General features: G+C 51.3%; 2 protein-coding genes across 7 annotated transcripts in view; one reads left to right on the top strand and one right to left on the bottom strand.

The window, feature by feature from the left end:
* Positions 1 to 8,124, bottom strand: part of CCDC148 (coiled-coil domain containing 148) — a 220,169-nt gene extending 212,045 nt beyond the window's left edge. Inside the window, exon 1 of the mRNA XM_040440791.1 lies at positions 8,017 to 8,124. Within this exon, the coding sequence (XP_040296725.1) occupies positions 8,017 to 8,023 (7 nt within the window). The 5' untranslated portion in view covers positions 8,024 to 8,124. The remainder of the gene's footprint in view (positions 1 to 8,016) is intronic.
* Positions 8,125 to 8,265: 141 nt separating this feature from the next.
* Positions 8,266 to 15,930, top strand: part of PKP4 (plakophilin 4) — a 241,878-nt gene continuing 234,213 nt past the window's right edge. For 3 of the 6 annotated variants that reach the window (XM_040440787.1, XM_040440790.1, XM_040440785.1), the window contains exon 1: positions 8,266 to 8,428. The gene's annotated coding sequence lies outside the window, so the exon portion shown is untranslated. The remainder of the gene's footprint in view (positions 8,429 to 15,930) is intronic. The other 3 variants (XM_040440786.1, XM_040440788.1, XM_040440784.1) reach the window with 1 other exon arrangement.

Here is a 15,930-nt window from a genome sequence, read left to right as displayed (position 1 = left end):
ATTCACTAACCGCAGCTCCCTGCGCTCCTTCTCCCCTCAGGCCCGCTGCAGCAGTGAGACACACGTCATGACGTCACCGCTGGGCCGGGCCTGGAGGAGAGAAGGAGCTGTGCAGTGATGTGGCTAGAACTGACTGGGCCCCACAGCAAATTTTAGTATGTTCCCCCGACCCCCCCCCCCCCCAAGTGGGTTCACATCACGTTTTTCCTATCGGTTTGATGTATACAAATGTACAGTACTCCATGTTTTTGTATCCTGAAGAGTCCAGTAAAAAATGCATACGTTAACGTATATGTTTTTTTCTACCATGGAAGTGTATGGTGAACGGACGCCACTGTACGGCATCAGTCTGAGGCATCGGTTAACGCATACATTTTTGGTACGCATTAAATTGATGGCAAAAATGGGATGTGAACCCAGCCCTAGTGTCAGAATAATCACCAGTACACAGCGGAGCAGCGTGGCAGAGAAGGGAGGCCGCCATGTACAGAGCGCTACCTGGTCCTGGTGGTCAGGGATGAGGACTGTGTTTCCCAAGGATCATTTTCTACTGGGAAATACAGGGCACAGTATAATGCACTAGAATCTATATAATATAAAGATATTAGCCCTACCCCCGAATAATATTACAATTAGGCGGTCATTTATTATATAGAAGTACGTCTATATTAGGCGTATTTCTGACACAAATTGTGGCGCAAAGGTCCTTAGCACCGCAATCTGTATATTTTTCACGCTCATGCCAGGTCTAAAAAAGGATGGAGTGAGGTAAGAGCCGGTAATTTTAAAGGGAACCTGTCACCGGGATTTTGTGTATAGAGCTGAGGACATGGGCTGCTAGATGGCCGCTAGCACATCCGCAATACCCAATCCCCATAGCTCTGTGTGCTTTTATTGTGTAAAAAATCTGATTTGATACATATGCAAATTAACCTGAGATGAGTCCGAGCTTGAAAATATGACTCTTCTCTGGTCACACAAGTAAGATATGACTCTTTTATGTTAATTTGCATATGTATCAAATCGTTTTTTGTACACAATAAAAGCACACAGAGCTATGGGAACTGGGTATTGCAGATGTGCTAGTGGCCATCTAGCAACCCATGTCCTTAGTTCTATACCCAAAATCCCGGTGACAGGTTCCCTTTAAGTGTCAGCGGCAGTTAGTGCTGACTGACACTATTTGTTATTTAGTATGGCTGTAGAGCCGATCCGGGCCGGCTCTTACTGGGAGCAGCCAAAGTGCAGGGTGGGTGGCTGCTCCCCACGCTCCAGGCCAGGTTTTGGTTAGGGCTACAAATACCCAGCTACATCCACGATGCCCGGAAAGCTGTTCGTGCGGCGATCCCTAAGATGACCCAATCAGACGACGTTGAGACGTATCTGGCGGTGTTCGAGAAGGTGGCCGTGCAGGAGAAGTTACCCGAGACCAATGGGCTGAGGTCATTGCTCTGTTCCTGGCGTCTGGACACCAGCAGGTGTTTTTTGACCTACCCTGATCAAGCGGCTGACTACCTGACCGTAAAAGGTGAGATTCTGGCAAGACTGGGGGTGAATGTATTGGTCCGGGCCCAGCAAGTGCGTCAGAGGGAATTTAACCTGGCTGAACCCGCCAGACCGCAGTACTATGATCTGCTACACCGGCTGCAAAAATGGCTGAAGCCTGACGTACTAGGTCCCACTGCTATGCTGGACCGCCTGCTGGCGGATGTGTTCTGGAGGGCTTTGCCATACCCTCTCCAGCACTGGATCGACCAGGTGTCTCCTGGTAATGCCCTAGAGATGGTCGACCTGGTGGAGTGCTACAAGGCCACTAGAAATTGGCAGGGGGGTTCTTTTGAGAGGGGGCCAGTCAAACCCCGGAAATCTCCACCCCAGGCCCGGCGGCTGGTGCCAGCCAAACCCGCCCGGGACGTACCCCCTGCAGACCCAGCCCCGTTGGTCTGCTGGTGGTGTCATGAGCCTGGACACATAAGGGCCGACTGTCCCCATCTGGGTGAACCCATGGACACTAACTTTGGCTACTGCCCCTCAATGTATGCCAGGAGGCTGTGTGCATCCGGTAACCCCGAGACAATAGTCACCTGTGCCAGGTAAAGTGGGAGATACCCTGGCAGTGGCGCTGCTGGACTCAGGGAGCCTGGTGTCCCTGGTAAGAGCTGCCCTGGTGCTGCCCGCCGAGTATACTGGCCGAAAAGTAGGCGTAGTGTGCATCCATGGAGACTTAAAGGACTATCTCACCGCCCTGGTGTCACTATCCACGGTGGCCAGCACGTGGACTCATGAAGTGGCCGTCGCCACAAAGTTGTACTATGAACTAATAATTGGGAGAGACTTTACTGGTTTCCCGGCACTTTGGCCGGCTACGAAAGTTACCGATACCCAGGAGACAGATGTAAACCTAGCAGAGTGGCCCGGCTCAGGGGGAGACCAGAACCATGGGAACCTGAGTCCGAAGGGCCAGCGGTAGGGGCGACCGCCACTTTGGTGGAAGAGGGGGAGACAACCCCACTAAGTGTGATGGTGGGAGACGTGGAGGACTTGCCGCCGGGTCCGGAGTTGGCAGACCTCAATGTCTCCAGAGCTAACTTTGGTACAGTACAGCACCAGGACCCGACTCTATCTCGAGCCTGGGAAAATGTGGTAGTAGTTGAGGGTGAGCCGCAACAACCGGAGGCCGAATCTATGTTCGCCCGTTTTGTGGTTCAACAGGAGATGCTGTACCGGGTAAATCAACTATGGGGTGAGCATATTTAACAGCTGGTGGTGCCCAAGGTGTATCGCAAGGTCATGTTGGAGTTAGCCCACCAACATGTTCTCGGGGGACACCTGGGCCAACAGAAAACGCAGGATCCGATTCTACAACGGTTCTACTGGCCCAATGTGTTCAGAGAGGTGGAAGACTATTGCAAGTCCTGCCCAACCTGCCAGATAACCAGCCCCCAGCCACCTTTCCATAGTCCACTGGTCCCTCTCCCGATTATTGAGGTTCCATTTGAGCGGATCGCTATGGATCTCATAGGCCCAGTACCGAAGTCCGCTAGAGGGCACCAACACATCTTAGTTGTCCTCGACTACGCCACTCGGTACCCGGAGGTGGTGCCACTGCGTCATACATCAGCCAAACTCATAGCTAAGCAGTTAAAGGAGATGTTTTCTCGAGTGGGTCTGCCTAAGGAGGTTCTGACTGACCAAGGGACCCCGTTTATGTCCAAGGTCATGAGGGAACTCTGTAAGTTGCTCCGCATAAAACAGCTACGGTCGTCCGTATATCATCCGCAAACGGATGACCTGGTAGAGACGTTTAATTAAACACAAAAAAATATGTTAAAATCAGTGGTGTCTAAGGACGGGAGGGACTGGGACCTTCTTCTGCCCTATCTCAGGTTTGCAGTGCGAGAAGTGCCCAGGCCTCTACTGGGTTCTCTCCCTTCGAACTGCTATACGGCAGACACCCTCGCGGTCTGTTGGACGTCGCCAAAGAAGCGTGGGAACAACAATCCACACCGCACAAAAGTGTTGTTGCGTACGTTACCCAGATGCAAGGACGGATTGAAATAGTGTTACCTCTGGTTAGGGAGCATATGGAGGCAGCGCAGCGAGCCCAGAGTAGGGTCTATAATCGGTAGGCTCGGGTCCGGAAATTTAACCCGGGTGACCGGGTGTTGGTTCAGGTACCGACCGTAGACAGTAGGTTCCTAGCTAGGTGGCAGGGGCCCTACGAAGTACTTGAAAAAAATTGGAGAGGTAGATTACAAGGTACACCAGCCATGGAGGCGAAAGCCGGAGCAGGTGTACCATGTGAATTTGCTCAAACCATGGAGAGATGGGGAAACCTGTTGGGAAGACAGCCCACGACCAGGGTTCTTAGGGGAAGCAGTTTCGGCCCCTCTGTCTGAAGCAAGGGAAGAGACTGCCACAGTGAAAATTGCTGACAGCCTTTCCTCTAAACAGGGTGGGGAAGCCAGCGAGTTCATTAGTTGGAACACGGATGTATTCTCGGACCTCCCTTGACGCACTTCCATAATCCGGCATGACATTGTCACTGAGCCTCAGGCAAAAGTCTGGTTAAAACCATACCGGGTACCCGAGGCTTGGTGACAAGCCAATGGCGGAGGAAGTGCAGCTAATGCTCCAGCTGGGTGTCATCGAGGAGTTAAAAAGTGAATGGGCTAATCCAATAGTCTTAATACCAAAGCCGGACGGGACATTGCGGTTCTGTAACGATTTCCGCAAACTGAATGAGGTGTCCAAGTTTGACGCATATCACATGCCCCGAGTGGATGAGCTTATTGAGAAGTTAGGCCAAGCCTGGTATTTTTCTGTGTTGGACCTCACCAAAGGGTACTGGCAGGTACCCTTGACGGAGGCTGCCAAGGAAAAAACGGCTTTCATCACACCAGAAGGACTGTATCCGTACAAGGTATTACCCTTTGGTCTACATGGCGCTCCCGCCACATTTCAAAGGCTGATGGACGTTGTACTCCGTCCACATCGTCGATACGCTAATCCGAAAAAGTCTGCGATAGGGTTAGAAGAGACCAAGTACCTGGGGTATGTAATTGGGCGCGGAATGATCAAATCTCAGGTGAACAAAATTGAGGCAATTAGGAATTGGCCCCAACCTGTCACTACTCGGCAAATAAAGTCGCTCCTGGGTATGGTGGGGTACTATATGAGGTTTGTCCCCAATTTTGCTACAGTTGCTGCACCATTGACAGGTCTTTTAAAGGGACGCAAGTCAGTGACGGTCCAGTGGACTGAGCAGGCGGAAAAGGCTTTCTCCGCTTTGAAGTCGGCCCTGTGTGGGTCCCCGGTATTGGTGACGTCCGACTTTAAGAGGGAGTTTGTGGTACAGACCGATGCCTCTGAAGTAGGCCTCAGAGCTGTACTCTCTCAGGACATCAATGGGGAGGAACATCCCATTGTTTTCCTGAGCCGAAAGCTCACCCCAGCCGAGACTAGGTACAGTATAGTGGAGAGAGAGTGCCTGGCCATCAAATTGGCACTCGAGTCTCTCCGCTATTATCTGTTGGCGAGAAAGTTCCGTCTGGTGACCGACCGCTCCCCTCTCAAGTGGATGAGCCAAGCCAAAGAGAGGAATGCTCGGGTCACCAGATGGTTCTTGTCGTTACAAAACTAAGTTTTCCGTGGAACATAGGGCAGGCAGGTTACAGGGAAACGCGGATGCCCTGTCCCGCGTACACTGTCTGGCGGGTATTCCCCCCCTCACGGTTGAACAAAGGGGGAGGTATGTAGGAAGGCGCAAGGGTCCGTCATTGACGGAGGGTACGTGTCATCGAGATTCCTGGCCTCGGTGAGGTAAGAGCTGGTAATTTTAAGTGTCAGCGGCAGTTAGTGCTGACTGACACTATTTGCTGAACAGTCTGTTGGATCCGTCCTGCCGCTAGTGTGAAAGTAGCCTTAGCAAAATGACAAAAATATATTTTGTTATTTTGCTAACAAGTGACCTGTTCGTGGATTTTGTATTGAAGTCAATGGAGGAACAGAAAAAACATCAGCAGTTTTAGAAGCGGTTTTAGTGGGGTTTCCGCCCCCAAAAATGCTTCTTAATTATCTAACCCCAGGGCTGGATACAGAAAACGCTGCCAAATCCTCGTCTACATAATCTTCTAAAACGCTTGTAATATTCCCCTAGAAATCTGCCACCAAAAACCACCTGTTTTCAGCTAGTAATCTGCTACGGATTTTGCAGTGTGAACTTAAAGGGGTTGTCCGGGTTCAGAGCTGAACGCGGACATACCTCCATTTTCACCCCGGCAGCCCCCCTGACATGAGCATCGGAGCAGTTTATGCTCCGATGCTCTCCTTTGCCCTGCACTAAATCGAGCAGGGCAAAGGCATTTTTAGGAGTTCCGGTGACGTAGCGGGGCTCTCCATGGGGCTGACAGGAACCCCGGTGACGTCACCGGCACTGATGGGCGGGATTTAGCTCTGCCCTAGCCAGTAAAACGGCTAGGGCAGCGCTAAAGCCCGCCCCTCAGAGCCGGTGACGTCACCGAACATACTGCCGGGCGGACGTTTCCGAGCGGCAGTGTGTTATTGAAAACAAAAGAGCCCCTGCCCTGCGCGGTTTAGCGCAGGGCACGGGAGCGCATCGGAGCATGAGATGCTCCGATGCTAGCTTCAGGGGAGCTGTATGGGTGAAAAAAAGGGTATGTCCGGGTTCAGCTCTGAAGCCGGACAACCCCTTTAACCTAAGGCGAGCAGGGAACAGCCTGCCGGATCTCACTACGTTGCCGGAAGCTAAAGAGTCACCGTCAGGCCCCATTCACTATAATGAGAATCGGCGGAAATCCAGCTGCAACCCAGTAAATATGCCAAGAATCGGGCGGTTTTCATCTGGCCCAGACGCCAACACTTTAGCTTCTGGCAATGTTGGAATGTATAGAGATCCTCCAGCCTGCCGGATATTAAAGAGGACCTGTCACCGCTCCTGACATGCCTGTTTTCATAGCGACATGCATTCCCCATGTGATAACAATTCTGGAGCATCTATTCTTATGACTGTATGTTGCGCCATTCCTCTGTTATTTCTACTAGAAGTTCTGAATGAATTGCTAGCAGTCTGCAGTAAGGGTACAGAGGGGCGGTAACCAGTTGGGGGTGTGTCCCTGCACAGACTCGCTCTATCCAATCAGTGCTGCCATTGTCAGTCTGTGCAGGTTCACACCCACAACTGGTTACCGCCCCTCTGTACCCTTACTGCAGACTGCTAGCAATTCATTCAGAACTTCTAGTACAAATATTAGAGGAATTGGACAACATAGAGCCATAAGAATAGATGCTCCAGAATTGTTATTACATGGGGGATGCATGAAGCTATTAAAACAGGAATGTCAGGAGCGGTGACTGGTCCTCTTTAAGCGCTAGTGTGAAAGTAGCCTAATCTGTGATGTGACCCCCTCCCCCACCCCTTACAGTCCGCAGCAGATTAGTAGCTGAAAACAGGTAATTTTTGGCGGCAGATTTGTAATTTGGTGGCGGCTTTAGAGAAGTATTAGAAGCATTTTAGAAGAACCATTGGTTTTGGATTCAGAAGAGGATTTGGCAGCGTTTTACATATCCAGCCCTCGGGTGAGATAATCCAGAATAGTTGTTGGGGGCAGAAATGCCACAAAAAAAAACCTTCTAAAACCGCTCCTGTTTTTACTGCTTCCCCATTGACTTCAATACAGAATCCACTAACAGATCTCTTCTAAGCAGATCTCAATTTAGCGGCAGAAAGAATCGGCACCGGGTGCACCGGGTGGCTTTTTTTTTCCATTGAAGTCAATTGAAAGCTATTGTTGGCGTTTGATGGCGGACTTTGTGGTGGAAAACCGCCGCATTGTGCCAGATTTCTGGCAGCTGATGGGTCCCAGCACTCAATCTATAGGGCCCTTGTGACATCACCATCCATGATGACATCACATGCAATGTCTGTCACAGCCTTCCCCTGTGTCATCACCACAGGCTTTGGTGCCCTACAGGGGACACACCAGCCCCTCCAGATGGTCTCAATGTTGAGATCTCCAAGCCTCCATGATGTCACGCTCTAGCGGCCATCTTAAGGGGGGTCCTCTGGCATGGACCACCCTCACCCAGGGGGCAGTCATCTCAGCTGTCTGCCAGTCTGAAGCTCAAACCCCTTTGATGTCACCAACTGCCACCGGATTCTACCCATCAGGCATGGTGTCACTGACCTCAACAGCTGAGATCTCCTTGCAGAGTTTTTGGTAGATGACGGTTAAAGGGCCCAAGGGTACAGCAGGGGCCCCAGGCAATAACTCCAATGTGCCCCATTTTGCATAGACCAGCAGGCCAATGACTGACCCTGGGCTCACAACCTTTACCCCCAGGTCTTCAGCAATCATCCAACAGGGGGCGCCAATAAACCCAGGAGAAGGCTAAAACTGTCCCGTCTACGTCCTCCAGCCCCCCCTTTACCTCATGTAGTCGCATTATATCAGGGACTGGGTATGATGATATGAGAACAGGCACTTGGCGCCTCACCTGTCATTCCCTACAGGTCACTGGGTCGCATACGATAATCGTCTGTCGCGATCCACTCGGGATAAATGTCCCGTCCAAGCACAATGGCTCCTCCTACTTCCAGTCAACAGCATCGGTAACTAAGGCAACGGGACCCCGGGATCTCATTGGCTGGTTTGGATCTAGGGGGTTGTCCAATAGGATGGCCGAGAGGGCGCGCCTCGTCCAATGGCATCGTGGGAGGAGAGCGGCTGCGCCGTGACGTCACGCGGCTGGGACCCCGGCGCTGCTGCTGCGGTGTGCTCGCTAGAGGGGATTAGGCTCCCGCACCATGGACACGGGGTAAGAGTCCGCCCGAGGAGCGGGGCTGCCGGCGGCTGTGGAGACTCATGAAGCTGCGGGATCCGGCGCCTGGGGAGACGTGAGCAGGCAGGTGAGTGCGCCAGGTGTGTGGACGGGGGCAGACGGTGTGTGGAGCCGTCTCCCGCCCCTCGGCTGCAGAATCCGCTCTCCGCCGCTCCCGCTGTAGAACTTTTCTGTGCGCGGCCGCGCGGACTTCAGCCGGGATGGCTACCTGCACTTCCTTACTTGTCCCTTCTCCAGTGCGTGTTCCTTCAGGATACGTCTCCTCCTCCTCCTCCCAGCAGGGCTGGTCTCCTGCCCAAGTGCTCGTGCGGCCCCCTGGACACATCCGGCTGGGGCCCACCACTGGCACAAGGACTCTGTGGGGGCAGGTGCCCACTGCAAGGGCAAGGATGGGGCAGGTGCCCACGGCAAGGATGGGGCAGGTGCCCACGGCAAGGGCAAGGATGGGGCAGGTGCCCACGGCAAGGGCAAGGATGGGGCAGGTGCCCACTGCAAGCGCAAGGATTAATATGGCAAGTGACCACCGCTAGGGCAAGGACTAATATGGCAAGTGACCACCGCTAGGGCAAGGACTAATATGGCAAGTGACCACCGCTAGGGCAAGGATTAATATGGCAAGTGACCACCGCTAGGGCAAGGATTAATATGGCAAGTGACCACCGCTAGGGCAAAGACTAATATGGCAAGTGACCACCGCTAGGGCAAGGACTAATATGGCAAGTGACCACCGCTAGGGCAAGGACTAATATGGCAAGTGACCACCGCTAGGGCAAGGACTAATATGGCAAGTGACCACCGCTAGGGCAAGGACTAATATGGCAAGTGACCACCGCTAGGGCAAGGACTAATATGGCAAGTGACCACCGCTAGGGCAAGTAGCTACAAGGCAGGTACTTGGACAAGGGTTTGTTTGGCAGGTGCCTACTGCAAGGGGCCACTGGACAGTTGCTTAACTCTAGAGCAAGCGCTTGTTTGGTGTGTGCCCACCGCTGGGACCAGGGCTTGTTGGGTGCGTGCCCACTGCTAGGGCTAGGAGCCACCTTGTTGCTCCAGTTGAAAGAACCTCTCCCCCTGGTGCATGTACCTTTTCACAACCTTTCTTTCTGTGGTACAAGTGGCAGCGGGCAAATAATTCATTGCAGGTACCCAACTCCTGCCACCCATCTAGTGCCTGCTGTCATCCATTTACATGTGTGTGCTTTTTGGTTACGGTGACATGTTGTGTGTCCTTGTGCACATGAGGTTGTGGTTTCACCCAGTTTGCTAGAGGAAACCCTGATTTTTCTTCCAAGTCCACGGAGCGGGCATCATACGAAGGGCAGGAAGGAGATTGTGCCAGCCACGGAATGATATTTGTCCTTTTCCGTTCCTTGGTGCTGCACTCACATGCGCAGGATTTATACCCATGCCATGGGCCGCCGGCTACAAGCACAGCCCTGTGCCACCTTGGTCGGGAGTGGGTTGCTCATTTTACATTGGCAGCATGTGAAGTTTTACGAGACGCTCTTTCTGCATCGTGCCCGCCTGTGCCAAGCCTCATCTGATGCTTCCACACTGTGTAGCTTGCAGCTCCAGCGATGAAGGTCACCACTGAATCCTGCACAGTGATGAGATGTGACAGCGCTCCGCTGCTTGTCATTAGTGACTCCTATGTTGACCCCTTGCCTTTCTCTATTGGGAAGGGGGGGGGGGAGACCCTGAAGGTTGTGAGAAAATCCAGAGCGGAACGTCAGATGCATCTACTGCAGCGTTGCAGGCAGGAAGCCTGCTGCTCCTCCAGCTGACGACTGGGCAGGTGTGTGCGCCTCCGTATGGAGGGAGGAATGCCAGGAATGTATAGGGGGGATCCAGGATTTTCGACTGACTGCTCAGTTCATACCCTTGCCAAGGCTTCAGGGGCCCTGGCATCAGAGTTTGCACTCACATTTCTTACGGTATTAATGATTCATTCACATCGATATCCCTTTTCCTGCTATGGTTGTTTGATAGATGCAGCAGAGTCTGTTCGGCTCTGAACGGTTCAGCTCTGCTATATCTGTTTGTACCTTTTTTTTTTTTTTTTTTTTTTTTGTAGGCTTGCTTTCTGAAGGTCACACTCTCCTCTGGGTATCTTGGGGTTAATGAGGCAGCAGTACGGTTTCTTTAAGTGATCCCCCCCCCCCCCTCCACATTAGGTCTGATTGATGCTTTGCTGCGTGGCGCTGTGCCAGCTCTTCACATTGATGGCAGTGTATAAGGTACATGGAGACGTTATAGCGGTGTGTGTTCCACTGCTCCAGCACCTGTGGATCTCGAGCCCCTGGCATCCTAGTGCTCATGTATACCTATGGCTGCAGGGATGGCACTGGACGGGCGCACAATGGCATCTGTCCCCCATAGGCTCGCATGTTAAACATATATCGCACAGTACTTTTTTTTTTTTTTTTCTGTGACGCAGCGGTATTCTATACATCAGGAAAGGTATATAGAGATATACCAGTAGGACGCTCTTGGGTGAATAGGGCTCTAGATACGTTTGACACAGAGTTTTTCTGGCACCTATGCCAGTCGGACGCTACAAATGCAGTCCCCACCACAGGCCATAATATACATCCGTAATACGTGGTCCTTAGTGCACTGTGAGCCTATACTGTGCCTCTATCTGTAAGGTAATTGTGGACTGCCTCATAATGCAGAGATTCCTCCTTGAAGCATTGCTTCTAGCACCTTATATTGGCACGAGTGCCTATGTGCCCGTAATATGGAGCTGTAGGGACTCTCTCTGCCACCTTACATATACCGCCATCAGGCCGCTTTCACATTGCGGGTCCATTCACCATATGGCCCATTGTCAGACATAACCATTAGGCACCTGACGAGGTCAAGAGTCTCATCAGACGAGCCCTTTAAATCGAGATGCACCGCGGTGATCGGCTGATCGCCACCGGTCCATATCCGGAGAGCCGTGTCAGACTGCTGATTTTACAGATTCAGCCACTGCAGGGGATTACATGGTCAGGGATGCCCAACCAGCTGTTGTAAAACTACAACTCCCACTATGCTCTGCTGTAGCCTGTCCAGGCATGCTGGGAGTAGTTTTGCAACACCTGGAGGGCCGCAAGTTGGGCATCCCGTATCTAGATGACTAGTCATTGGTTTTATACATTGGCAGCTTCTTGTTAGTGGCGCCCAGCTCTAGCTTATAGACGGAGTTCCCCCCTTCTATGATCTAATATGGACGGGGTTTGTGCCATAGGCGTTCCCACGGTAGTTGTCGCCCAACTTTTAAAAGCTCCTTAATGGCAAACCGGTTGAATTTTGCCGAGACCCTGGAGTGTGGCTATATGCAGGTAGTGTGGAGACCCTGGAGCGTGGCTGTATGCAGGTAGTCTGGAGACCCTGGAGCGTAGCTATATGCAGGTAGTGTGGAGACCCTGGAGCGTGGCTATATGCAGGTAGTCTGGAGACCCTGGAGTGTGGCTATATGCAGGTAGTCTGGAGACCCTGGAGCGTGGCTGTATGCAGGTAGTGTGGAGACCCTGGAGCGTGGCTATATGCAGGTAGTCTGGAGACCCTGGAGCGTGGCTATATGCAGGTAGTGTGGAGACCCTGGAGCGTGGCTGTATGCAGGTAGTGTGGAGACCCTGGAGCGTGGCTGTATGCAGGTAGTGTGGAGACCCTGGAGCATGGCTATATGCAGGTAGTCTGGAGACCCTGGAGCGTGGCTATATGCAGGTAGTGTGGAGACCCTGGAGCGTGGCTGTATGCAGGTAGTCTGGAGACCCTGGAGCGTGGCCGTATGCAGGTAGTGTGGAGACCCTGGAGCATGGCCGTATGCAGGTAGTGTGGAGACCCTGGAGCGTGGCTATATGCAGGTAGTGTGGAGACCCTGGAGCGTGGCTGTATGCAGGTAGTGTGGAGACCCTGGAGCGTGGCTATATGCAGGTAGTCTGGAGCGTGGCCGTATGCAGGTAGTCTGGAGACCCTGGAGCGTGGCCGTATGCAGGTAGTCTGGAGACCCTGGAGCGTGGCTGTATGCAGGTAGTCTGGAGACCCTGGAGCGTGGCTGTATGCAGGTAGTCTGGAGACCCTGGAGCGTGGCTGTATGCAGGTAGTCTGGAGACCCTGGAGCGTGGCTGTATGCAGGTAGTCTGGAGACCCTTGAGCGTGGCCGTATGCAGGTAGTCTGGAAAAGTTGGGTGACAACCCTGATAGAGGTTGTCACCTAAACACTCGCCTGAAGATTGATCGGAAAGCTGTTGCCAGAAAGGGACGACTCCAAGACTTACATTTACTTTTTTAGTTGTTGAGGGAAATGACCTTGTAACGAAGGCTCTTATACGGGGAGGAGGCAGAACAGTCTTAAATTGCTGGGTGTGCCCCTCACTCCACACCAGTGACCCAGCGGGAGCCAAAGGCCCTGCCAGGTTTGCAGATCTGGATATACACAGCTGCCTCTCACTTTGCAGCCGGCGTTGAGATGAGAGCAGAGAAGTTTAGTGAGAGAGAAGCTGCTAAACATGAAACCCGGAGTCTTAACTATGGGCATCTTTGGGGGGAGTTGTTCTTATTGGTGCATTTAGGACTAAAAATCGTTTTTCAATTGGACTTTAATAAAATATTTCGGCAGTTTTTGTCCTAAAGCCTTTGCTTTGTGCATCTGCAGACCATGTCCTTCTGCTTTACAGGGAATCTATCAGTGAGCTGCTCTGACAGCTCGATCTGTATCTCTTGTCTCCGAACTCCTGGCAGCTCATAAATACTTATTTGAGGCTTCGTTCACATCACTGTTCAGCCTTTCTGTTCTCCTGCCCCGTTTAGGAGAACGGGAAGGACGGAGAAGGCACATAACTGACGCCAAACAGAACCCTTCGGGCCCCATAGACCAGGGATCAGCAACCTCCGGCACTCCAGCTGTTGTGAAACTACGACTCCCAGCATGCTCCATTAACTTCTCTGGGAGTTCTGAGAACAGCCAAGGAGGTGTGCATGCTGGGAGTTGTAGTTTCACCGCAGCTGGAGTGCCGAAGGTTGCTGATCCCTGCTATAGTCTATAATGGGGTCCATTATGTTTCTGCTTAGAAGATGATTTTGAAGCTGAGACAAAAGTCCTGAATGCACAACTTTAGTCTCCGCTCCAAAACCATCTTCTGAGCGGAAACCTAACGGACCCCATTATAGTCTATGGGGTCCTTAGGCTCCGTTCGGCTCAGTTATGTGCCATATCCGTCCTCCTAAACAGAGCAGGAAAACGGAAAGGCTGAATGGTGATGTGAACTAAGTCTAAGTCCTTATCAAACCCATGAGAATTTAGCTACAATGAGTGTTTATGAGCTGTCACAAATTCAGAGATAAGGGCTACAGATCAAGCCCCCATAGCAGGTGAAAAGATATGGTCTGCAGATGCGCTGAAAGCGAAGGCTGTGGATCAAAAACTCCTTAATTTTTTTTATAAAAGGCAATTGAAAAAAATTATTTTTAGCCCAAAATGAGGACAATGCAGTGATGAAACTAAACTGCTGCCAAAAGGGTGCCGCCAGTCACCCGATGAATGAGCGTCCTTCATACAGGCACCACTGATCACGACTTCTGGGCAGCACATTGTGCGGTCTGAACGGCGATCTGCTGCTCAGAAACCATGATTCTGTATGAGGATAAAGGATCGCTATAGCGACCCCTCGTCCTCATACAGTGAAGGAGATCGCTGCTTGTACCGTAAATACGCGGTCTCCTTCACTGAACGAGCAGCCGACTGTCGGGAAAGAACGCTTCCTTCCCGTCAATCAGCCGCTCGGTTGGCCCGTCTGAATCCACCTTTACTCTCCCCTCGTTCTACGGATTGATGGGGGTTTCAGTGCTTAAACCCCCGCCGATCTAAACTTGTCATATGTCTCTGAAAAATTTGTGAAGCCCATAACATCAATAACGTGTGGTATCGGTGAGAAAACCTTATCCTGACCATGCGGAGGTAGAAATCTCCATGAGGCCTATTTTTGTTTAAAAAAAATAAAAATCGCCGTGTGTTTCAAGCAATCTTCAAGGTGATTTTTTTTTTTACAACAAAACCTCTGCAAAATGCTCTCTAAACCGCTGCATGTGAATCCGGCACTGGGGCGATGCGTGCAGTGTAATTAATGGCTTCTGGTTTACCCTATAACCTAGTAATCCCAACATTAAGCCGGATTACAGGTTTCCAGTGTGATGAGGAGGCTTCCGAGGATTTACAGACTGTCTTGGTCTTCCTGACCCTCCCCCATGAATGTACCAAATCCTTTGTGACCCCAGCTGCACATATTTAGGGGGCTTTCTATCACTTTTCTTATTTAGTTGATTGGCACATGGATATGATGTCATCAGTGTCTGGTTAGTGGGGGTCCCATTGTTTGACACTCTCTAGAGAATGAGCTATACTTTATGCAGGTGTTAGTAACGTACCACTTGAAGTGCATATAACCTATTGAAGATGGGCATCTGTCAGCAGTTTTGTCCCTATGACACCGGCTGACCTGTTACATGTGCACTTGGCAGCTGAAGGCATCTGTGTTGGTCCCATGTTCATATGTGTCCTCATTACCTCTAGGACATGGATGGCCAACCTGCGGCTCTCCAGCTGTTGTAAAACTACAATTCCCAGCATGCCTAGACTGCCTACAGCTATCAACCTACAGCAGGGCCTGGTGGGCATTGTAGTTTTACAACAGCTGGAGGGCCGCAGGTTGGCCAGCCCTGCTCTAGGAGAAACCGGGGCGTTGGCCTTAAACCTTAAACCTAGCGGCTCTGCTCTCTCTGCAATTGCCACGCCCTCTGCACTTTGATTGACAGGACCAGGTGTGATGAAGTTTTCACTGCCTGGCCCTGTCAATGAGAGAGCAGAGCCTCTAGGTCAGGGATGCTCAAACTGTGGTCCTATAGCTGTTGCAAAACTACAACTCCCAGCATGCCCTAATAGCTGTAGGCTGTCCAGGCATACTGGCAGTTGTAGTTTTGCAAACACTAAATTGTCATTGCTTTCATGTTTATCGTATAAGCAGTGGATGAGATCATTTGTTCACACTGTCACAAACTCAAGAATGATCATTCATTCAGATCCCCTGGCTTATAAATGTAAATAAAAGCAAGCGAGCACCGACCCAATCACTGTATAGATGATCATTGCTCATCTGCCAAATAAGTGCTCAAGGGCCCTATGCCACTGCCAGACTTTGGGGGTCCTACCCAGCCCCCCAATGCTTGCCACACGACACCTGGTCTGCTTAAAGGTATTGTCTCACTTGGCATTTATCATGTAGAGAAAGTTAATACAAGTCACTTACTAATGTATTCTGATTGTCCATATTGCCTCCTTTGCTGGCTTGGATTAATTTTTACATAACATTATACACTGCTCATATCCAGGGGTTATGACCACCCTGTAATCCAGCAATGGTGGTCATGCTTGCGCACTATAGGAAAAAGTGCTGACCATGGGAATGTGCATAGGCTGGTGCTTTTTCCTATAGTGCGCAAGCATGACCACCATTGCTGGATTGCAGGGAGGTCGTAAACATGGAAACAAGCCGTGTATAATGTGATGGAAAATTTAATCCAGCC

Source organism: Bufo bufo, chromosome 7 (genome assembly GCF_905171765.1).
Source record: "Bufo bufo chromosome 7, aBufBuf1.1, whole genome shotgun sequence".
NCBI classification, from domain to species: Eukaryota; Metazoa; Chordata; class Amphibia; order Anura; family Bufonidae; genus Bufo; species Bufo bufo.
This window is presented reverse-complemented; position numbering and strand designations above follow the sequence as displayed.